We start from the raw sequence: 17,893 nt of genomic DNA on the forward strand, positions 1-17,893 counted from the left end.
GGGCCACCATTCAAGAAGAGTGGGATGCCATGACTCGGCAGCCAATAAATCGACTTGTGAACAGCATGACACGTTGTTGTAAAGCTGTAATTGATGCTCAAGGGCACATGAAGTTATTGAGACCTTTTTTTGGGATATACCCACCACTGTTGTCTTTTGTTTCAATAAATTGTTGGAGATGAGGAAATCACTGCATGCTTCTACTTAAATGCCCTACTTTCATGATATAACATCACAGCAGCGTGAACTTTTTACGTTTTCTATAAATTTCACCCGAAAGCCAAATATCCCACTTTTTGTGTGTGTGTGTGTGTGTGTGCGTGCACGCACGCACGCACGCACGCACGCACACACACACACGGCATGGCGGCGTGGTGGGTAGCGCTGTCGCCTCACAGCGAGGGGGGCCTGGGTTCGATTCCCCGGCCGGGTGACCGGGGTCCTCTCTCTGTGGAGTTTGCATGTTCTCCCCGTGTCTGCGTGGGTTTCCTCCGGGTTCTCCGGTTTCCTCCCACAGTCCAAAGACATGCAGTCAGGCCAATTGGACATGCTAAATTGCCCCTAGGTGTGAGTGTGTGAGTGACTGTCTGTGTGTCTGCCCTGTGATGGACTGGCGACCTGTCCAGGGTGTATCGTGCCTTTCGCCTGAAGACTGCTGGGATAGGCTCCAGCACCCCCCCGCGACCCTGACGGAGAAGCGGCTTGGAAAATGGATGGATGGATATATATATATATATATATATATATATATATATACACACACACACACAGTCATACATATATACATAAACATACATATATATAAACATACATATATATATATATATATATATATATATACACATACATACATACATACATATACACAGTTATTGTGTTGGTTGGGAATCTGCCGTTTCAAAGGGTAGGGATCAGAGTGATGAGGAAGAGGGAGGGTCAACCTACCCACCCAGAGAGAACAAGAGGCCAATAATGCTGTAATGGACTCCTGGCCACAGATGGCTGTGGCATCATTGGTGGAATGATGTTCCTCAAGACCTGGACTGGAAGTCCCCCTTCCACACGGCTCATCTCACACTCCCAAGAGGAACAACAGGAGGCTGAAGGTTAACTTTCAGAAAGGTGGAGCGCTAATCCACTTTATTGATTGGTCTGAACTTTTTGTAATTGGCTACTTAAGAGACATTGTGCGATACAAACATTGCGTTTCAACATCATGGGATACACGGGTTATTTCAAGTCTCGATTCTGAACGGACAAAAGAAAAAAAAGTTACCACTGCAAGGTGTCGGACTGAAAAAATAGACTAAATGATGCAATGATCGACTTTCATTTTCTTAAGATTCAAGTTTCACCATCTTTTTTTTGTCAACGCCATTGTAAACACTTGGCATCCCATTAAAACAGGATGAATAACATCGATGTTGAAAATAATTTTAAAAAAAAATCTCAACATGAGCTTTTTTTCCATTTCAGAAGTGAAATTAATTAAATACATCAAAACAAAAAGCAGACAGGTTTTGTTACTGGAGCGAAGCGAAAGCAAAGAAAACCAAAACATTTAGCAGGTTATGTTTTAAAACTTTTTTTTTTAAAAGGTCTTGACAGCTGCAATATGTTCCAAGGCAGCATTACTGTTAGACAGACCTTTGCCAAAGAACAGACAGCTTGTTTTTGTGCAGGTAACTAAAACTGAGTGCATTTTCTGTTAGACATCAAGAAATGTGAAAAGCCACCACTATGAAGCAGCAACTTCAACAGCCTTACTGTACCATATATTAGAGCAAAGATCAAGTGATGTGTCAAAACAAGCCTGAAAACGGTGGCAAGAAAAAAAAAAAGTTAAAAACATCCAAGTTTTCCAAATGGCGTCTGCAAAATGTGAACAAAACCAAATATTCCAAACCTCTGCACAAGCTTGAATAACTTACATTACAGGTAGTATGCTTTTAATCATTGTAAAAAGTTACTAAGCAAAAAAAAGTGCAACAATGGTGCAGAGATGCATCAAACAGACGTTTGTTTCCTTTCTTTTGGATGGGAGGAAGGTCATCAGTATGTTCTTCAGCAATTTAAAAAAAAAGATAAAATAACAAATGAAAGAATGAACTGAAGGTCACAGTTTGATTTCTCAAGACCCTCTCCGAAATGACAAAGATTCCTCTAAAAAGAAGTGGGGGGGGGGGGGGGGGGGGGTAAAACAAAACAACAGCAGAACATTTAGCACTTGTTAGCAACCACACAGAAGCAGTTCAGGATGTTAGATGTAAACCCATGGCCAGTTCCACAATGGGCCCCTGTTCAGCACAGGAAATAACAACCTAAAATAAAAATAATACATATAACTTTGAAGGAAAAAAAATTAAAGAAACATTCAGCTTATATATCTTCTTTCACTGGGAAGAAAAAAAATTTTTTAAAAATCATACGGCTCCAACACCAGTGTTCTCAACTTGTTCACATGAACCAAAAAGGAGATGGTGTCATTTCTTTCGTAAACTTTGCTTTTCCTGCAGGCCTGACAAACTTTGTTTTTTTGTTTTTTTTTAAACTTTCACCTGGGTAACAGGTCATACGATCCTTTTATAAACATCGCCCACATAGAGGCAGAATCTATTTCTATGGTTACGCATGTGCCTCCACGGTGCTATGAAGGCAGGGTCCGCATCTCTGATTGAAATGCTCTCTTCCTGTGGTGTTTTTCTGAAGGATTCTGTGCTGTGGTCAGTCAGAACACTGATCAGCTTGATCAGTTCAGGTCGCCCTGCTCCTGCCGCTGTAGGGCGAAGGAACACCAGCACTTTTCACATTGAGAGCATGAGAAAACTTCCATGTAATCTCAAACCAGCAGGGTCGGATTTAAAAAAGCAACATTAAAATGCGAAGAAATAGAGAGGGGGAAAAATAAAACACTGCAAAAGGTTACTCTATTTACATACATTGATTTTTCTTCTTTAAAGACAAAAAAGCATTTCTTTACAGAAACTGAACAAAATCTTAAGCAAATAAGTCTTTTAAGTTTTCTTTACATAGCAAGTTCTTTATCCTTTCTCGCTTTTCAATGTTTTCTATGTTTTCTTATCCACAAACAGGCCGCAGCTTCCGGATTCCGTTACAAAGTTAATCCTGAAGACCCAGCCGATCAGTGACCCCCTCGCAATGCTCTCTCTGACCACCAGAGAGTGACAGAGCACCAGAAGGGAGTCCTCCTCCCCAGCTAATCCCCACACACAAGAGTGGCAGTGAGAGGGACCTGTAGAAGCTGGGAAGGTGGGTCGCTGGTGGGAGGGACACTTTACTGTGGTGACCCAAAAGACTGGGGGGGTTGGAGGGAGATAAGAGTTCATCGCTAGGCTCAGTCGTCGCTATCCGACAGGGTTTCATACTGTTCTGAGAGCAGTGGCTGTTCCCATGCACGGGCTGGACCAACGGGAGCACTGCCAACTCCTGCTTGCTGCTGCTGGGACTGCATGGAAGGAGAAGGGCAGGCCATGGAGGTGGGAGGGGTACTGCTCAACATCCGCATCGTCAGTGGGTTGTAGGGGAACTGCATGGAACCTGAGATTGAAACGATAAAGAGAAGAAGGAAAAACCAAAGTCAGTCCATTCAAACTAAACTGAAGTATTACCAGCAGACCCTCAAAAAAACACCAAATGAACATCTCACCTGTGGATGAAGGCCTGTCCTCCCAGGTCCAGCTCGGGGCCTGTCTGTGGTACTCTCCCTCAGAGTGCACCGAAGAGACAGAGGAGGGCCGCTCCCCACCCGAGTACACCTGCCCTGGGTTGGGTGATTTGGACTTTCTGCTGCTGGCCTTGCTCTGGAGCTTCTGCTTCCCAGCTGTGGGGACAGTGATTTACATTTACAGCATTTAGAAGACGCTCTTATCCAGAGCAACTTACAAGAAGTGCTTTGTCTATCTAGAGAAAGTATCTTTGCTAGTTACCAATAGATTAGAGAGAAAGACAGTCCTGAGCTCAGATACTGCTAGATACAAAAGTCAGTGATGCATTACTATCTACTACAGGAGGCACTGGACCCTCATGTCATAGTACTGAATGTGTTAATGAGTCGAATTTTTCATCCAAAGGGAGACATGCTTTCAGCAATAACTTATATAGCTGAATGGTATATAATGCTATAGTTCAAATACTCTTTACATATTATGTTCATTATCTTATTAAAATTTAACACGCCCTCTACATGTCTATGTTTAGTGCACAATTTCTACTCATTTGCTCAGTTTAACATACCGGAAAAACCTTACAAACATAACAAATGTGCCATTATTTTGTGGACAGGCTACATTTAATGTTTCTTTCACCCCAATGTGTTAAATACAGAAAATAAACACTAATTCTGCATTACACTGTGAAGTGTCTTATCTGTAAATAAAATAAAAAAAAAAAGTGCTAGCTTATTTTCACTTAAAAAAAAAAAATCCAACATTTGACCAAGGATGCCCAAACTTTTGCATGCAACATTACCTGATTTTTTTTAACATCATACAGAAATCACACGTGAAATTAAGTCAAATTTCAAATAAATGAATTATTCATAATACAAATGTACTATTTATTAACTTAATTTCATATGCAAGACATTAGTTCCTTTGATAATGTATAGGAAAATGAAATCAATGCATGATTCAATTGCTCCTGTTAATTAATTGTTAATTGATTCATTTTTAAGCAAGAACTAATTTCTGCTATGGTGAAACATAAAATCACAACATTGCAGTCCAGCTATTGTTTGGAACCAAGAAATCTTTTTCTGAGTCAGGTTATGGAGACAGACAGAAGTCTGAGTAATGATGAGGTTGGCCAAGGAGTTTTCCTTACAATATCTACCTGTGTTGGGGGAAGGAGTGGCCTCCTGTCTCCCCTCTGAGACACCCCCTACACCAGCTGCGTTGCCTGCTGCGGCAGCTCCAAGCTGAGCTTGCTGTGTCTGCTCCTCTGGCCTTTCCTCCACATTCCCCATCAGCGCCTTGCGGATGATATCCTCCAGACCCAGGTTACTGGCCGGGTCACTGAATGAGTGGTTCCTGGGGTTCACGTTACCTGTATAGGGGGACACATAGGACAGAATGGTGAAGATACATAGGGCTACTGGTATCAACAACTTTTCTTTAGCCCTTCTGGAGGTAATGTGATGTTAGAAGATCATAAATCCATAAAGACAAATAATGCTAAAGCAGACTGGGCTAAAGAGACAAGGCGTCTAATACATGACCTTCGTTTACCAAGGTAACTTTAACCAGAGTCAAACCAAGGTAATGTGTACTCACTTGAGCTTGTTACTGCAGGTAAATTAAAAATCTCTGTGCCGGGTTGTGCATTGCCTGGAAAGAGAGAAACAGAAAACAGGCAGAAGGTTTAACAATTTGAAGTGTTGATCATTTATATAACACAATTTTTTGATAGCAGTTTTTAAATTTTGCACTATTAATGCACTGTGACAAATATTGTGTTGCAGATTGTGCATCATAAAAACATTTCTGAGCATTATTTATCATATATTTGCTGCACTGTTTATCCCCACCGGGTGGTCAATCAAACAAGCATTGCCCAGCTTGGATAAGATACAGATATAACAGCAGATTAAATGTTTGCTTGCTAGCATTCAGTTCTTATATGGTATTTTAGCTAAAATAAAATTCACAGTCTATTTTCAAATTTTAAGATGCATTAATTGATAATGTGTGTGGCAAAGATGAGGTGGCCTAGTACCAGAAGAGCAGTGTCTCACTCTAGTCTTCTAGATACAATAGGCTTCAAGAATTTCTTGGTGTTTAAAGAAATAATTTCATGAAGACTTAATTATCAGTTTCTGGTAGTTTTATTAAAACACAGTACAATCAGTAACCCTGACTAGAGGATAATAAAAGATTTGAAACTTAAGCCCGACAAGTCAGAGCTCCCCTTTCTGGATGTTAGCAGACATAAGTAATTGACATCCTATGGAATACTTCAAGCCCTAATAACGAAATGCAGATTTATTTGGCCTCTCTTATAGACTGGGCAACCCAAATAGCAGTCAGTGTTGGTATAAGGATCTAATAATAGATCCTATTAATATACACTGTTATAGAAATATATGCAATTTTCTCTGGGCAAGTCTCAACTGCAAAACTTTCAGCTGCAGATGAATTCTTCAGATATGATATTCTGCAAATGAACAAACTGCTAACTAATCACAATTACAATTCTTGATAATTAATGAACAGAGAATGTAAAACTGTGTATTCATATGTTCAATGCATTTGGTGAATTAAAATAAATAATTCTGTGCTACGATGTTACTTTGGCCCCAAGCCTTTTTTGAGGACACCACATACACACGACACTGGTAGTTCTGAATGGTTTATCACTGCACCTGATAAGGGGAAAACAGTGATAACGGGTAAATAATTATATTCAACTATTACATTTTGGGGAATAAGACACGTCCTTACCAACTTCAGACTTGCGGAAGATCTCCTGCTTCTTGGACATCACCATGGGAGAGGTACTCTCCAGCTTGGTGAAGAAAGAGGGCAGATAGCTGCCACTGCCCGGGGAGCGTGAGTCCGTCCTGACACCAGAGAAAGGGCACATGGTTGAGTGGGGTTATAGGTCAAAAGATCAGTGAGTTGATCAGGAGTTGTGGGAATGTTTGGGTGTAAGCCAAGTTTCCACTAGAGAGGGAGATGCCAATACTGGCTGATGGGGTTGGGATTACATTGCTCTCATGCAAAATGATGTCCATCTGATCTAATGCCAGGGTGGGGTTACCCAGAAGCAGCTGTTAGAGAGGCTCTACACCTTCTCAGTTCCTCTCTAAGCACACACTTAAACAGCACACCAATCAGTGTTGTTGTGCTCTGAAGTATGCTTTTATGTAATCAATAACCTGCTGTCTTAAATCAAAGAATATAAAACCAACAAGACATGTCCTGTATCCAGTGATTTGCACTGCCCACCAAAAGCTTAGAAAGAAACACTAAGTCTACTATGTTTTTTAACATGAAACCTTTCCAACCATTTCTTCTTAATTAATGGAAAAGTAACAGTGAAAAATCATCCAGGGGAAAGTGTCCTCAGACTTGCAGCAGGGAAATGTACATGTTTAAACAAACACACATGTATGTAAGTGTACCTCTGCTCTGAGAGGTCCTGTTCACGTCTCTGGCCCTGGAGCAGGTTGCTCTCTTGTTTGTCCAGGCCTGAGTAGCTCTGAGGGGGGGAGATGGGTTCATAACTTTCTATGCCCCGACCACCTACTCCACCGGCACGCTCCGGAGACTTACCTGGCCTGACACACACACAGAGAACAAATTTAAAAACAGACATGCCTTAAGACATATCAGCCTTGACTTCAGAGCTGGAAGTTCATGAATTTAAGGCCGTGATGATTAAAAATTCTAATTTGTGAACAGCTTTCCTCCAAACTGTTCAAATGTCTGCAATTAAACGCCAAAGTTCTCAATCTCTATTAACGCACAAAACATCATGGGTCAAAAACAATATCCTCAAACAACCCAAGACAGATTTTTAGGATGTTGATGGTTCCCTGTAGGTAATATCACATACCTGGATCTGGGCTTGTCAGGGGCATTCTCAGGGGACACCCTGCTGGATGGTTTCTGATGGTGGGCAGGGGCTACAGGGTTCTCTGGGCTGTAGCGGTTCGGACCTTTGGGTCGACCCACGCCACCTCCTGCACCAGAGCTTTGGAATGTAGAGGACATGGAGGAAGAGGAGGAAGATGAAGGCAGTGAGCTGGAGGCAGGAGGGTCCTGGTTCCTGGCAAAGTCTTGGGTTATGATATGCTGTGGGATAAAAACAGAGACAAAAGTTTTAGGCTCTTTTGAAAGTTTTAAAGACCCTGCTCTGAAAAAGAACATTAGAATAAATACAACACCAATAAAATATATATCAAAATGGTCATTTAACCATTTCCAAAATGCTCCCTGTTGCAGTCTAGTTTTATTCATAGTTATCATTTAATATCTAGTTTGGCTAATAAATACTTAGGCACTTAATTGTTAAGTGTGCTGGTGATGGAATTTAAACATATCCATGCAATGACTGAGGGCATTGAGGAGAATATAAAACTGAACACTGTTCTTCAAACTAGCTCACAAACTACTTTTTTAATTAAAAATAAATTATTTTTACTTTTTACTGTGTGTGTTTGTGCAATCTAATGATGTATGGTGGTGTTTCAAGCAAAAAACACACTTACTGTCCATATAAATAGTTTAAATAAATACATTTGCACAGGACTGCACATATTAAAAGGACACCAAGTTGAAGACTTTTGTGTGTGTGACCATAGTTTAAGAAGTGGTCTGCAAGCACATGCACCTAACCATTCTGATGCTGATGACATATGCTCCAGATGGCCACAGTAGTGGTCAAAACTTGTTCTTGTGGCACACCACGGCACTCACTCAGTACACTACATCCTACTGCAACATGGGCAATACACCCTATAAAACCAATGATGTAGCTTGTCCATTGCAGAAATACTGAGTGGCTCCTTCAAGTAAAGGTAGGAGATTGTGTGTTAAAAATTATCAATGCAAATTCATGCACAACAGCAGAAAGTGTGCGACTACTGCTGCGTTACCGAGATGTGGTCAGCCAGCGTCATGACACGGTGGGTCTGGGTGGAGGGTGGTGGTTGGGGTGCTGCAGGTCCTGATTCCAACTGCTGTCTGTACCGACTCATATCAAACCCTCTAACAGCTCCTGGGGAGGGGAGGGGGGGCAGACAGACTGGATTATATTTGCTCACAGATCAAAAGCAAACAGTTCCTGAGAGAACTGAGAGAACTTCCTCCATTTCCGCTCCAAGTGCAATCAAAAGGAAGAACATATGGAGCATTAACAAACTAATTAATAAACAAAAAAATTAATATATTCTGATACAGACGAGGTGTCAGGATATCTACTTAGGTAGAAACTGTTTGTCCTAGTTTAAAACAACAATAAAAAATATTTAGGCATTTTACACAATGTGTTCACACAAATCGTACAAAACACTCTAAATGTCAAAAATGAATGCTGGTTATTCCTACTATGCAATTACATTTACCACAAGAGTGAGTTTCTCACCTGTTGCTGGCTGAGAACTCTTCTCTGGTGGGAAGTCATTCTTCTCCTCTCTCTGTGCCGGAGAACTGGCTGGGCTGATTACCTCAATGGCTCCACTGCCTTGTGCCTCATAACGGCCAGATGGTACTGCAGGAAAGAGAGGTAAACCATTAAACCTTTATATACTGAACACTGCATTAAATCAATGTACAATAATAAGCAGTTGTTGCAACAGAACACGATAGAACTCAAACAATCTCAGTTCTCATGCAAAACTTGACAAATACTCCTAATGAAAAGACAACTTACAAATAAGCCAGTTCACTAATTCTTTTTTAAACACAGTAAAACAATTCAAGAGTATAACTCCTGAGAAATAAAGTACAGAAAAAAATGAACAGACAATATTTGTATCCCTTTCTATATTTAGCCACTGCATTATGTGGTTGATGCTCCCTATTAATACACTTCATTTTGGAAAAAAATGCTACATCAGTGGGAGTGCAAGAGTCACAGAACACCCTTCCTTTATCCATTTTTCAACATCAGGAAAAGAAAGCAGAAAACACATATTTATCAGGAAAATTCCACAGAGGATTTTTCACACTTTTGAAGTTCATTCTTAGAAGGTGCTCGGATATTCTGCTTCTCACAATACAACTAACCAGAAACACATTAAATGATGCTGAAGTCTGGAATCTGGGGAGGCCAGTCACTTGTCCTGAGAATGCCAGCAGCTTCTTTATTTAATGTCCAAATTCTTTTTTTTCTTTTTTTTTGGTGCATTTTCTTTTCTCAGTAATAGCTTCCTGACAGCTAGCAGTGAGTTGTCTTCTTAGAGTGGAAGGAAAGACAGAAACACTTGTGGATTGTTTCAGATCTAAAGTAGTGCTTGATTTTCTCCCATCTTTCAAAGATGAAACCTTCAAATACCGTTTTGCAGTTTGTGTGCATGTCACAAGTCACAGTTTAGGAAACACAATCATTTTTTAACCTTTAGTTTTGGAACTCCTGTTCCACTTACTTTCCACTGGCGTTCCACTTCCTTATGCGAGTATATTATCTCACATCTAATTAACTGAAGGGTGGTCTCTGACTTCTGCACAACACTATATAGTGTAGATAAGACAGGACTGTTAGTTAGGCTGTCATATTTGCCACTCACAGCTGCCGGAGGAGTCCGAGCTCTGCGAGCCCCTTGCTCGGGAGTCTTTGTCTGAGGCAATCTGGCGCGTGATGATGACGTCGATAAAGCTGGCGGCAGTGATGGTGGTCTTTCCGTGTGTGCGAAGCTCCTCCTCTATGCGCGACTTTGTTGGCAGAGCTTTATCTTTGTCACCCCCGCCTCCACCATCGGTGTACACAGGAAGCGACTGTTTCCCACTGGGATGTGGTACGGCTCCGAAGGGGGACTGCATTGAGCGGCGCTCAGCCTCCTGCTGCTCAGCTGCTGCCCGTCGTGCCGCACTCACATCATTGTCTCGAGGGCCAGTGCCCTCGTGCTTGCCCTCTTTGACCTTAGCCACGTCCATCTGAGGGGCAGAGGCGGCAGCATCCACCAGAGCGGCCAAAGCGTCTGCAGCAGTGTTGTAGCGAGAGTTCGCCTGTGCTGCGGCTGCTGCCGAGGGCATCTGCCTGCTCAGAGTTCAAAGAGCAAGAGACGGAGTTTGACACAGGTAAACAAGGTTAAAAATGAAAATAAAGAAACTAATTATTAAAACATTGTGAAATGAAACATTTCCAAATAAACTGTGGTTCCTGGTCCTGGTTTATATACTACTCTGCACATTTTAGTGTTTTTAATGCTCCAACACATACAGGACTTAATAAATTGGGAGACTTATCAGGACACTAATTTAGTAGGTCCATACAAATAAAAATACTCATTTCCAGGCCTATGCACAGACATTTTGGTGGGACAGGGACTCAAGAAATGTAATCATGTTCAACATAAAAGAAAGTATCCAAGTATATACTGTGGAACCTACATCAGAGGGGTGATGACACTCTTGGTTCCTTGGAAAATGCTGGGCCTCGGCTGGACCACACTTTCCTGTGACCTCATCGAAGGGGAGGGGGAACGCAGGAAACCACGGCTACCAGGCCTGCCAGGCTGTTCTGCAGCTGAGGTGCACAGACACACAAAAACACACAATTATTTGAAGCTTCCACACATTTTTAATGTAACAAATTAACTAATTAAGCTGAGGCATGAAGTAATGATAAACCTTTAATGGTGGGATGACTACGGTTAAAAAAAAATTATCACAGCACTTCAGAGATTTGAGATAGAGATATTTCCATACATGATATGTCATAACAGTTTTTTTATGAAGGTTGATCAGTTGTGACAGAAGAAAAAGTTGAAAAACTTAAGAAACTATGACCTGATTTTTATTCAATCTCACTGTAATGAGACTTGCAATTATTCAGTCTTAAAGCACTGATTATATCAAGAGGTGCTCAAAGCATACTTTAATCACAGTAATACAATGAAGCAGTAAGAGTATTTAAAATAAAGAAGTGTGGAGCTATTAATTGGCCTCACCTCCACGCATGTATTCATTACGTTCACGCTCTCTCTCTCGCTCCCTCTCTCGTTCCCGCTCTCTCTCCCTCTGCTCCCTCTCCCGTTCCTTCTCCCTCTCTTTCTCTCGCTCTCTGTGCTCGCGATCCCTCTCCCTCTCTCGTTCTCGCTCCCTCTCCCTCTCCACACTGGCTACGAGATGGCCAGGATGTCCTGTGACAAAGACACATGCATACACACAAACAAACAAACAAACAAGAACATAGGATTGTGGTCATATAAGTGGTCATAATGTTAAGTCAAGTTGGAAAAACTCGACAATGATGATCACCCACTAGATCACAGTTAAACAAGGGCCCCTGTGAAAAAGTTGGAACAGGCAAAGGGGAGACGAACAGAGCACCACCTTCGCCAATGAAGAGCATAATAACTGTTTCCATAATACGTTCACTTTCATTTTACCTTTTGCTGCAATACATTAGGATGCACTGACCAACAGTTAGTTTTTTCATGCACATACATCTAACACTTTAGATGACATTAGATAAGGAATAAATGATAATTAAATGATTGTTAGGGTTCTCCGATTTGAAGGAAGAGCTTTTCTAAGCTAACAAAAATGCTAACTAAATTAACAATAAACAGTTGCTGGCAGCCACCAACCATGTAATTTGTAGAAAGCTTATTAGTTGGTACTAGCTTCATTCACTGCTAGCAGTAGATATTTTTGGCGGCACCATTCCTTTAAATACTGGACAACATATCTTAGCTCATCTTCAACGTTTTTGGAGGCACAAGAGACAAACAATGTGACTGGCATGAAATTTCCAATAATATTCCTACTGGAAATTAAAAACGTTACATTAAATTTAGTTGAAAATAAACGTAATGATTAAATTCATGTCACACTGTGTAGTGGGGAAGGTTCAAAATTTGAAAATTTAAGCTCAATTCCAGTTTGAATACAAACTCTTAATGATTCCATAATGGATCCATAAACTTAATCTTACAAGACTGTACACCTACACCATAAGCATGTAGCATCAGAGCTTCAAAAATTACAGTAAATCACTGTAACAATAAGAAAACCCAAGAAGTGAAGCCATGGTAAGTGAAGCCAACATCTTATCAGTCATCAGAAACCACATCAAACCCTTATAATACCAACACCATGATTATGAGATAGCAGTGAAATCCCTTAGAGACAGATTGAAGTTGCAGTCACCCATAAATACAGATCTAGGAGCAGCTTTATTTAGCCTTATACCAGCCTGAATCATCTGGAGGTGACCGATCAGGCTGATTCTAGACCAGTATTGTGGGGCAAGTGGTGTCTTTTTTCCCTTTTTTTCACCATAGCAGCTGGGGTGGAAGGAAGCAGCGAGGGCTGGCTTCAGGAACATGAAGAGGTGGGCAGGAGCAGTCAGCAGGCAGAGCAGAAACAGCAGGTGGAGGTGACCTAGGTCAGGCGGTACACACATAGCAGGGGGATTTCAGGAAGGGTCAGGGTTGGGAGTGTAGACGGGGGATCCTCACCTGGAGATATGGAGGCTGGGTTGAAACCCCTATGAGGAAAAGAGGGCTGAGGTCCTGGGATGTACGTGATGCGGTCCAGGGTGGGGGAACCTGTCCCCCCAGGGTGAGGCAACAGGATGGTGGGAGGCATCTGGGCTAGATCAATTATACCTTTTACAGACAGAAGCAAAGGGCCAGAGGGTGAGCAATCACAACCAGGGTCACTATTAACTTCCACTCAAGAGCCAACACCCTCGACTGAGCTTCTAGAAGCTTAGAAAAGCACAGCAGCCTTTTGGACTAGAGTCAGGCTTTCAAATTTGGAGCGAGCATTGAATTGTAAATTCTAATACAAATTGATACAAGAGATTTTCACAAATTAGATCAATTACAGAAATCAGTTAGGGCTGAAAGCTGATCAAACTTGGCATTAATGCTGAGAGCGTGACATTGTTAATAATGCTACAAAATTGCGATTAGTAGGTTGTTGCATGTGGTTAGATATGGTGCAGTGTGGAATAGTGGTTTTAGGCAATGGGACTTGAGCCAAAAGAGAATTGAATCCACTCTTGAGTAACTGCACCCGCATTTTTGTTGTATTTGTTGTATTTGAATACTACATACTGCAGCAAATGGTTTACTTACTATAACATTTAATACACCATGAATCACAGTGTATTAAATTAAAAATGCTCTATACAAGATGAAGTCTTATTCTGCATGATACTGCTGCTAATCTAAGGAGCAGCCTCAGCCCTAGATTCAGATACTGAATCCAATTTGAAAGTATTGATTTTATTTTATTTTTTAAATTTTTTTGTCCTTAGGGTCATTTGCTTCTGATCGTCTGGAAAAGGTTGCCACTAGTTCACACAAGCACAAGGTCTACAAACTACACCTATCCCTCTTAACGCGGCATGCCCTCACCTCTGGCTCCAGGAGGGTACGGGATGGTGAGTTGCTGTTCCCGTGGCGACAGGCCCCTGGCAACGTCGGGCCTCGGGATGACCTGCATTTGCTGAGAGGTGATGTAGTCATTGAGGATGGTCTGCCGCGTGTTCTCCATTGTGTACAGCTGGTAGGTGTTAGGGTAGCCGGTCGGGGACGGCTGACGCTGGAACATGTAAGCTGCAGGGAAAGGACAGCATGAGAGGTTAACAGATACGGTGCTATCGTCCAAATGCTGACGTCAATGGAGACATTCTGACCCAACTGCTCATGAGGCCAAACAGGAGACTATGCTTATGTATGATATTCACAACTGGCCTCACATCAAATTTCATGATACATGCAGGACATTTATCATAGCTTTTAATCGTGTGTTTACAGAGATGATGATCCAGTCCCTCATTTTAACCTACACTCTGGGAAAGTATTATCTTTTCATCTCATGGTTTGTGACGTCTTTATTACCTCAGGATTGCACCTATAATATATCCCAGCACTAGTGGACAGCATGTGAATTTCCATTCATGTTATTATTGGGTCATGTGCAGTACCTGGGTCAAGAACACGATGATGGAAGACATTGGGATCCAGATGATGAGGCAGGTGGGCTCGGTACACCTCTCCAGCCACCACAGGCCTGTGATGGGGATCGAAAGGGCTGTGCGAGGCCAGTGGGTCACTCCCAGAAACGGGAGACTTGGCTGGGACACTGTCTCTCTGGGTTGGTGTCAGGGTGCTCTTCCTCTCATGAGAGACAGGTTTTCCTGATGTTATACCTCCTATCAAACAGAGCAAAAAACACATGACTAAACAGCAGTGATCTTTCATTTGATGTGCACCATTACTTAGTAGATGAAGAGGTAGAAGTGTAGGCATTTACTCACAACAGGCCAAAAAAGCTTAAGTTTGGACATTTTAGAGAACTGAGTAGCTACCAATAATCAGTGTTTAAATTATGGAGAAAAGAGGTCCTCTGTGGTTTGTATTTGGTTTTCTTTTCTTAAATAAGATGCCGTTTGTTTTCATCAGGAATTGAAATGCTAAAGCAAAGCACAGCAGTTAAAGCTGAGCACATGCACATCATAATAATTAAACATTTCTGCATATTATTCATTTGGCCAAATTCAGTAGGATTTTAGGCTACATCACTCTCACTCTAGAAGGCAGGTATTTCAAATTTTAAAAAAGAATTTAAAAAACAATGAAAAGAAAGGAGCGTTATGAAAAAAGGATGTAAATATGGAAGCAGAATACACCAAGTAAAAACGCATGAGAAAAGAGATGTCCACCCACAGTCTTAATGCTAATGTAAAAAGTAAAGTCCAATAAGGAAATGCAGCAGAGAAAGAGAACTACCATACCTTCTTGCGCTCGCAGCAAAGGTGATCCCCTGGAGATGGAGCTGGTGGTGTAGTTGGGGGTTCTGCGGGCATTGGCATCTTCATACATGCCAGGGCTTAGCTGTGACTTGCTGGCCTCCTGGTGTGTGGAGCGCAGCACCGAAGTAGAATTGACCACGGATGTGTGGCGCAGACGCTCTCGCTCTGAGCCCTTGGCATCCTCGTACTTGACACGTTCACGTTCTGCTGCCTCCATTGCTGGATGCGGCAGTTTTCCTGGGCTGGTGAGTAGGGACTTCACGTTGTGTTTGATGGCTGACTGGTTTACAGCACTGCTCTCATACTTTAGAGGGATGCCCTGGGCGGGGGGAGGGACAAACAGGTGAGAGGAACTGTGTTTTGCCCTACAAAGCAATCAAGGATGGCTTTTCAAATGTTTTAAACACAGATGCTTTTAAATGGGTCTGGTCACTACTAATGTTAACTATCCAAAACAACATCTGTGATGGAAGTTTAAAGGTATTTTTGACAATTAGCTGTGCTTTGGTTGAATCCGGTAGCAAATGCCTGAATTCTGAACAACTGCTACTTCTGTACGCCAGGTGGCAGTGTAGGTGGGCAGGGAGAAGTCTTCTCCAACCATTCATATTAAACAGCACAAACCAGCGGGATGGAAAACGAGCAACACAAGCAATACATACGCATGAGCTATTTAGCGATAATTGTCAATGTCGATTTATAAGAAAAATGTAATTGTTGAAAAATTAGGCATTTCACTCAACTCTACTTTTAAATATCTTACCTGGGTAATAGATCCTTCCATGACAGGGGTCTTACGGCTATCCTGTGTCTCCTTGCGGGGTATCTCATGAATGGAGCGGCCCATCTCTTTAATTGTGTTCACGCCCTCATAGGGTTTGCCTTTGGTGATCCCACCCTCAAATGAACGGATGGGTGGACTCTCCCTCTTAATCTGTTTGCCATACTTGGCTTCATCGAAAGCTTCAGCAGAGGCTCGTGGTGTCCCTGAAATAAGCAAGACAAAAAATAAAAAATAAATAACAATCTAGATTATTGTTAACCTGGTCACACAAAAATATCGATATCATCCTTGTATGTTTACTATATGTCACATAATATATTAAATTATTTCTCTCTGTGTTCTACTGAAATTAACTGTATTGTGTCCACATTTTTGCCAGATGATCAGACATTAGATGAATGGAGCGATCCACCACCTTGCATGATGGATCCTGTGAGTATGGACCTGTCCTTGGTATCAGCATGTGGACCATCTCTGGGCTGAGCTCTGCTAATTAAACCTAAAAAAAAAAAAAGGACGAAAAGCAATCTTAACACACCTGAAATATTTGTAACGGAAGAACAACAGTCCATCCTTAGGCTTTCCTTACCCTCATAAGGTGCAGCCTCCCGTACAGGGTGCCCTCTGTCCATCATATCATATGTACGTTTGAGCTCATGACCAGTCCTGGGGCTTCTAGTACCTTCTCTGGGATTCTTTATGGCTGGGGACACAAAAACACATTCTTTTAGATTGAATTCAATTGTATTTGTTAAAAAAAATATAGACATTTTTAATCGCTATAGACAGAAGGGCTGGAAAAGGTCTGGTACATACCTACTGGAACTGTAGTAATAATACTACAGCAGTAATATTTAACGGTAATAACTGAATGCATATGTGGTAGTTGATTTGGCAATAGCCTCCAGATTTTTTGTTTAGGCTACTATTATTTTAATAAAGCATACTCCTGCTTTGAGAAGAACGTAACATCAGTGAGCAGCAAATATAAAAATAATTAAATAAATAATAACAATAATAAAATAATAATAAAAAATCATTTAGTACTCAATTTTTAGACTTTTTGAGCCTACCTTTACTTTTCTGGCATACAAACAGATGCGTTAGTGCACAAAATAAATTTAGCACTTTCATCAGCTGTTTAATTAGAGCACAGAGCAGATTTGAGAGATCCATATCTCACCGTCGTAAGAGATAAGGTGTCCACTCTTGCTCTCATAGATGACATGGCCCTTGGACATTGCCTCAGCACGGCTCTTCTCTGGGCTGGAAAGATCCTCAGAGGCCAGCTTGGCAATGGTGCCCTTCAACAGGTCTGCAGCTATGCTGGACTGCTGCAGTGCTGGGGTGCCCTGAACCCAGGAAACAACGAGGCATCAAATAAGAAGAAAGGCACAAAGAACACCACTAGAAGAGTGCAACTGGCACTGTAACGTCCAGTACATTCAACTGCTTTTAGTTGTCCTTTACTGTATACAATATAAGTAACTTCAGTCAAGGAAAACACCTCTGAGTTCAACTAACTGAATGTATTAAATAAACAATAATGAAGCGCACATACATGTGTAATTGACCCTCCCCTGAAGGGAAGTCCCTCAGGCCCCTTTCCTGTAGAGCCTCTGCCCAGGTCCTGGATGGCAGGTATCGGTCCTCCTA

At 41.7% G+C, this 17,893-nt stretch overlaps 1 protein-coding gene across 12 annotated transcripts in view; it reads right to left on the reverse strand.

Moving 5' to 3' along the window:
• Positions 1 to 1,107: 1,107 nt before the first annotated feature.
• The window catches only part of ncor1 (nuclear receptor corepressor 1), a 105,758-nt gene continuing 88,972 nt past the window's right edge, over positions 1,108 to 17,893 (reverse strand). For 7 of the 12 annotated variants that reach the window (XM_037533623.1, XM_037533624.1, XM_017714848.2 and 4 more), the window contains 21 exons: positions 17,799 to 17,890; positions 17,421 to 17,589; positions 16,827 to 16,940; positions 16,653 to 16,736; positions 16,217 to 16,440; positions 15,436 to 15,772; positions 14,626 to 14,853; positions 14,054 to 14,254; positions 13,148 to 13,297; positions 11,633 to 11,824; positions 11,073 to 11,208; positions 10,250 to 10,722; positions 9,106 to 9,231; positions 8,618 to 8,739; positions 7,576 to 7,814; positions 7,142 to 7,297; positions 6,459 to 6,577; positions 5,292 to 5,345; positions 4,843 to 5,064; positions 3,668 to 3,841; positions 1,108 to 3,558 (listed from right to left, as the gene is read on the reverse strand). In XM_037533623.1, the coding sequence (XP_037389520.1) occupies positions 3,356 to 3,558; positions 3,668 to 3,841; positions 4,843 to 5,064; positions 5,292 to 5,345; positions 6,459 to 6,577; positions 7,142 to 7,297; positions 7,576 to 7,814; positions 8,618 to 8,739; positions 9,106 to 9,231; positions 10,250 to 10,722; positions 11,073 to 11,208; positions 11,633 to 11,824; positions 13,148 to 13,297; positions 14,054 to 14,254; positions 14,626 to 14,853; positions 15,436 to 15,772; positions 16,217 to 16,440; positions 16,653 to 16,736; positions 16,827 to 16,940; positions 17,421 to 17,589; positions 17,799 to 17,890 (3,815 nt within the window). In that variant the 3' untranslated portion in view covers positions 1,108 to 3,355. The remainder of the gene's footprint in view (positions 3,559 to 3,667; positions 3,842 to 4,842; positions 5,065 to 5,291; positions 5,346 to 6,458; positions 6,578 to 7,141; positions 7,298 to 7,575; positions 7,815 to 8,617; positions 8,740 to 9,105; positions 9,232 to 10,249; positions 10,723 to 11,072; positions 11,209 to 11,632; positions 11,825 to 13,147; positions 13,298 to 14,053; positions 14,255 to 14,625; positions 14,854 to 15,435; positions 15,773 to 16,216; positions 16,441 to 16,652; positions 16,737 to 16,826; positions 16,941 to 17,420; positions 17,590 to 17,798; positions 17,891 to 17,893) is intronic. The other 5 variants (XM_017714851.2, XM_037533627.1, XM_017714850.2 and 2 more) reach the window with 4 other exon arrangements.

This window comes from Pygocentrus nattereri, chromosome 23 (genome assembly GCF_015220715.1).
Source record: "Pygocentrus nattereri isolate fPygNat1 chromosome 23, fPygNat1.pri, whole genome shotgun sequence".
Classification (NCBI taxonomy): Eukaryota; Metazoa; Chordata; class Actinopteri; order Characiformes; family Serrasalmidae; genus Pygocentrus; species Pygocentrus nattereri.